We start from the raw sequence: 6,586 nt of genomic DNA on the forward strand, positions 1-6,586 counted from the left end.
CTGAAAAAAGTTAGTCGAGATACGAACTTGGCCCCTTTAGGACGTCCTTCTTCCAGCCAATTCTGAATGATGTTTTGTTTGGTAGCATCACTGAATAAAATGTGATTAGCATCAAATGGACAAATACGGACTTTACAACCAGTTTGCGTCGGTATGAAGCGGCTTGAAGAAGGACCAGACTACCAAAAACATAAGAGAGGATACAGTAAGTAAACTATAAAATTAAACTATAAATATAATTTAAAGCAAACAATACCTCCTTTGATTTGAATTCAGCAATCGATTCACTTGCATTTTTTTTAGTCTGATTGATGGTGTCATCTGGTGGAGATTTTAAATTCAACTCGCTTTGTCGCGAAACCTAGTAAATTGACAATAAACAAATTAATATAGTTAATCAAAACAGCTTAATATCAAATTATTAAATATACCTCAAAATTCGGAGAGATAACATCAACGTGTTCGGAAGAAACAATAACACAAGGTTCACCACGGTCATCCTTGCCTTCAAGTACAGCCTTCTCGCAAACCAAATCTTCCAATTCGACTTTTTCAGCACCTTCTTCTTCATCAGCAGACTCCCTACCATCCCTTTCTTTGCTGGAAGTAGCTTTAGTATCAGCAGAAACAGGAACAACAGACTCCCTACCATCCCTTTCTTCTCGTTCCGTTACTATAGAAGTACCATTTTTACTTGGTTTCACTGAAATGTCCTCTGCAGGAAGAACAACCTTTTTTCCTTTGTCAACCCTTGTCTGCAAGCCATCAGAAACATCATGTTTCTCACTTTCAACCTGATATAGATATGGAGTTAACATTAGGTTCCCATCAGGTTACAATAACATAATATGAAATAACATAAATTATATTTAACTAAACTCTAAGTGATAAAAGTACAAAATACATAAATCAAAACAAATTACCGTTTTAGAATCACCAATCAGAGTTAGCCTATCATTCAATGAATTGACAACTGTCAAAAGTTCGGAACATTTGGAAGTGAATAAACGTTTTAAATCCATTATATCATCCTTAATCGTCTTTTGACCAGCCATCAAAATTTCCAGCCTCTCTTCCATAACATTTAAATTCAAAGTGTTCGACGTTGATTCACCGTCCTTCAATATATTAAATGCCGGACAATAACCCTCCTCGTTTCCCTTAATTTTTTTGAATAAGTCACCTAGACGAAGGGCATTCATCTCTGCCGGGGTTGGAACAATTGATCGGAAAATCATCTACACATAACAAATGAACACCATATATGAAAACAGAGTCAATGATAAATTACATTTGAAAAATTGAAAATTTAACACATACGAACCTCATCGGATGCAATCTCAACAAATAAATCCCTGTCAACATCAATGTATTTTGCAGGAACGAATGCTTGCCACCTCAGAATCCGCGGGATAGCATCTTTGTTCACTAGCTGAGCAAAGGTATTTTCCACCGCCGGGCAACACTCGTAGAACCAACATACCAGTGCATATGGTAAACCTTGAAGTCGATACTGGTAAATGTTGTCTTCAATAATAAGAGATCCCGGACTAAGAACAGCTCTTTTTGACAAAGAATCAAACGTGTACTTGAAAACGTCAATACCCCATGGATAGTCGTTCAAATCAGCCGAATCAACTACGTCAAAGTCCTTCAAAGGGATACGAGCAGTCCTCGGTGAAGCAAGCAAGAAGTTATGCAAAAAATGCATAAATGCTATCTTAAACCCATCCTCCTCCGACTCCCAACGCCTAGCTTTGAAAAAATCCTGAAGGGTCTGTTTAGAAACAGATTGCAGCCCGCTGAAGTACTTATCCAAAATGCCGTTTTCAACTTTTGTATAGGCATACTTACTGCTGTCACCTTGACAGTTTAAACCCGAGATCAAAGCAAATTCGTCGATTCCGAATTTCAGCCTATGACCGCCAACCTCAAACCACAATTCAGACTTCTTTAGCTGCTCCACCTCCCTCAACAATAAACAATGTATGATCTGATTTTGCACTTTGATCTTGGGAATATCAAGAAAGTAGCCAAAGCAAGATTGTCTAAACTTTTCCAATTCACCTGGAGTCAGATTCGATTTGATATCAGAAATGACATCGTATGACATGCGCGTATCAATCTTCGAGTGAACACGATCTTCTCGGCTTACTTTAAACTGCCATAGCTGTATGGAAATTAGAGTGAAAACAGTTAGATATCAAAAATTTCACAAAGAACATGTTGACATGAGCCAGACGAAAATAGGAATTCGGAAAATAACAAAAGCCAGAAATTAAACCCATAGTATGCACACAGATTTACAGCACTCTTTTTCAGATATTTATAGTGCTTGTCAAAGTAAAACTGCTGGTCCAATTCAGCAGTGCAAAAAGTAACATTTTGTAGGTTAAGGTAATAAACCTCCAAGGCAAGTAAAACAACACTAAGCTGGCTCAGGTTCACTTCAAGCTTTCAAATTTTAGAGCTCCAACATAAAAGTCTCCCAGTATCTACATAAATGTACACTAAAACTGCCAAGCTATGTAACACGGACTCGGAAACTTGTAAACAAGACACTTAGATATGGACACGTAGACGTCAAGTCATTGTTATTTCAAGATTTTCCATAATAAAAATTGCAATTTTGTGTTTGAAACGCCAAGTTTCCAATACATGAATGTTGATTGAGTAAATTGTCCATCCTACTTAGCTGCCAATTAGTAAGGGTAATTTAGAGTTCATAACAATTTCTAACATTCCTCTCAATACAATGCCCAAAAATAACCAAATCAAAACCTGAAATTTCATTGTCAAACCCAGTAGAATGGAGGAATTAACCTTCAAAAACTGAAATTTCAGTACCCTAAAAAAATAGAGTTCATAACTGTACCTTCAAAACTATCTACCAACCAACCTAACCACAATTTTATATAAACATAATTCCAAACAATCATACTTAAACATATTTTCAAACAATCATATAAACAGAGTCAATTTATTATTTTAAGACATAAAACAATTCTAATGCAGTAGGTTCTTAATTGACTTATAAACTAATGAAATCATACCTTAGGAGGAGATTTCTTGGATTCAGTTCTGGAAATGCCTTTGTGTTTCTTCGATTTCGGAGGTGAATCATTTGCATGTCTCTTCTTACTCAACTGCACAGGAGATGGAGGAACTGAAGCTTCTCCGGTTGACACTACCTTTTTGTTTTTTGAAGCTTTTTTTGCAACGGATTTCTTACCCATATCAGCGATTCTGATATTACCGTCGTTCTCAGTGGCAGCCCGTGTAGTCACCATGGATTTAGGTCATAAAGAAGAACACGGCATATTAGGAAGGAAGAAAAGAGTTTTGATTATTTAGGAATGAAATCAAATTTTGCAATATCAAATGGGTATTTCCCGCTATATGAAAAAAGGAGAGGTAAATTATATGATACATTAGACACACACTAAAGAGACATATACCTTAGATGAGGATAAAATTGGAATAAAAAATTTAAAGGGTGTTGAAAATAAATTAATGTTTTCAATAGAGGCATTTTTTCAAGGGTAAAAAAATGAAATCAATAATTTAAAATTTTGAGATTTCAATTAATTTGTTATAGTTTTAATAATTTAAATGATTAAAATTATTATTTTAATTAGGGTATGTGCATATAAAGAACTGGACAAGTAAATACTCGATGTCTGGCTAAATACTCGACGAGTTTTAAGCCTAACATCGAGTTTGTTTCTGTTCAGTGCTGCATAAACTCGATGATGGGTTAATATTCGACGAGTTTAAACCTAACATCGAGTTTATGCTAGTCCAGTTATGCCAAACTCGATTTCAGGCTTTGTTTTCGTCGAGTATTTAGACCCACCTCGATTTATTTTGAAAATTACTGCAATTGAAAATTAAACCTCCCACTTTTCTTTAGAAACCTAGAATCAAAACAAGTGAAAAAAAAATTTCTCTAAATCTTCCCCATTCCACAACCCGAAACCTAGCCTCTAAATTCATCAAATTGCTATCATAATCTTATCAAATCATTAACCAAAATGATGGCATCAACAAAGGGACGAGCTAAAAGAGTTGCTTCAAAAGGGAAATCATCAAGTTCAACTATGCCTCCGAAATTTGTTACAAGAGAAGATTTGTCCTCAAATTATGATTGCCCATTTCCAATTTTCTCCGACGAAGAAGGTATTCGTTACGAAACTATTTCACGCAAGCCTATTGTTATACCTAGATATTTTGATTATGCTTTGTTGACTAGGATGGGTTTGAAATCAAAAATTGATGAAATAGTTGGTAGAATGGGTTTAAATTTTATTGCACATGGTAAGTATCAAGTTTATAAAGAGTTAACTAGAGAATTTTATACCACCTTGAATTATGCCTCTAAGAATGAAAAAGCAATTTCTTTTAGAATAAAAGGGGTTGATTATAGCATAGGGTATGATTTTATGAATCAGAAATTGAAGTTGCCTAAAGGTGGCATTAGAGGTTGTCCTTCAAATTTTGATGTTAATAGAGTATGGAAGCAATTGACCGGTGAAGACTCGGTCGATTTACAACAAGCTCCTAATGGACTCATAATTGAACCATCATATCTTATATTTCATAAATTCCTTTGTCATTCTATATGTGGTAAAAAGGAGTCGAATAGAGTAACGAAGGATGATTTACTAGTACTTGACTATTTAGTGCGACGTTCGGCAAAAAGTGTTGATTTCATACACTTAATTTTTAAAAGCATGATGACCATGGCAACATCATCTAAAGTTGCACTTGGAAATGGTCATTTAGTAACTTGTATAGCATTGCTTCATAGTGCTATTGATGAGGATGATTTGCATAAGATGGAATGTTTGGGGGATGCGTATCTTAATGAAACTATGCTCCGTAAAGCCGACATTCTTGATATGGATGGAGAATTGATGAATGTAAAGGACCGAAATTGTTATTTAATTAAAACTGGCCAGCCGAGAAGAGGAAAGGGAAGAAAAGCAGAAATAGAAGATGACTGTGACGAAGATGAGGATAATGTAAGTAGAGAACTGGAAACCGAGAATGGTCAAGGTGAGGTGGTGAGGGATGATGTCGGTATAGATCAACCAAGAGAGGAGGAAGTGAGGCGACCAAGAAAGCCGAAGCGAAGGGGAGCTTTTGAAGAGGAAGTACTTTCTTTGTTAAATGAAACAAAGTCCAGGTTGACTAATATTGAAACATCTATCGAAGAGATTAAAAGAGAACAACGAAGGTCACATCGCCGATGGAAGGCTTGTTTCGGCACCTTGGGAGCACATGATCCTTCACCTCCACATACACCGGAGAGTTAAGGTTAGTAACAACCAAAATATTTTGATTATTTCATATCTATATGCTGTCATTCATTTGGTTTCAGGGCATTACTTTTCTTCCTGAAATATCCTCTGTTTTCCAAATTGCAGATAAGATGGGTGGCTGATTGCATAGTTGGTTCTAAATATCTAATTCTGGATACGCTGTTTTGGAGACTTGGAGGTGCAGTTTTGAAGACGTGGAGCAGATGTATATGCATAGCTGTTGATTATGGATTTAGTATTTTGAATTTGGAGGTTTATGTATTTGAACATAAGTAGGTTTAATTGTGATAAACTCATGTGTTATTAGTAGGTCTGAAATGTTATTACCAAGTATGAATATTTCTGAATGCTATTATCAAATTTGAATATTAACACTTGTTAATTCTAGATCATTGTACACTAATATTTTTTTTGACAAAACTTTAAATTTAAGTTTGTTAAATTGTTATAAATTAGGATAGTTAGATGACTTTTATTGATTACTTTTCTTATAAAGCCAAAGAATAAAAATTGATAAATTTAAATATTTATGAATTACAAATATGTAATTAATTTGTTACATTGGTCTTTTAGCTTTTATTTTTCTTTTCCACCAATTTTTAATATTTAAATATCTAAATCCGTAGAAAAAAGGATTATGATCTAGAAAATTTGAATAAATGTTAATATTTTACAAATTTAAATATTTAAATTTTAAAAATATGTAATTAATATTTTGATTACATCAGTCTTTAAGCTTTTATTTTTTGGTTGAGTCGATTTTTTAATATTTAAACATTTAAAATTATTAATATATTATGATATGATCTATATATTTTTGATAATTTGTTTCATAAAATTTTAAATTACGTACATTATTAAATGTATAAACTTTATAGAATGCAACGACATAATAACATGTCTGTGTGTGCTACTCATAACTTGTGATTATTAAAGTGTGTACTGCCTGAACCAATCTGTTTTCAAAATTGCAAAAGTGCTTGGTTGCAAGATATGTACATGAATTTGAGATTTATGTACTTAAAAACGAGTTAGTTTATTTGTGATGAAATCATGTCTTATTTTACGAGTAGGTTGAAGTTGTAGGTTCATTTTTACATCTCACGTAAGTTGAGGCACATGCAACGTTAAATTGAGGCACATGTAACGTATATTTTAAGTTCTCTTAATTTTTATCAAAATTCATAAAATTAACTTCATGTAAATTTTGCCACATTGCTTTGTTAATGTAAAAATGGAATTGAAACAAATCATTCTTTCGT

The 6,586-nt window shown here is 33.8% G+C and overlaps 1 protein-coding gene across 1 annotated transcript; it reads left to right on the forward strand.

The window, feature by feature from the left end:
• Positions 1-3,656: 3,656 nt before the first annotated feature.
• Positions 3,657-5,647, forward strand: LOC126657047 (uncharacterized). The gene is made up of 2 exons (XM_050351669.2): positions 3,657-5,319; positions 5,430-5,647. The coding sequence occupies exon 1, from the start codon at positions 4,035-4,037 to the stop codon at positions 5,316-5,318; it is 1,284 nt and encodes a 427-aa protein (XP_050207626.2). The 5' UTR covers positions 3,657-4,034; the 3' UTR covers position 5,319; positions 5,430-5,647.
• The last annotated feature ends 939 nt before the right edge of the window (positions 5,648-6,586 follow it).

The sequence above is a fragment of the Mercurialis annua genome, linkage group LG7, assembly GCF_937616625.2.
Source record: "Mercurialis annua linkage group LG7, ddMerAnnu1.2, whole genome shotgun sequence".
Classification (NCBI taxonomy): Eukaryota; Viridiplantae; Streptophyta; class Magnoliopsida; order Malpighiales; family Euphorbiaceae; genus Mercurialis; species Mercurialis annua.

What these genes read in the sequence shown, in the direction of transcription:
- LOC126657047 (XM_050351669.2), top strand. Translation starts at nt 4,035, where the DNA reads ATGATGGCATCAACAAAGGGACGAGCTAAAAGAGTTGCTTCAAAAGGG.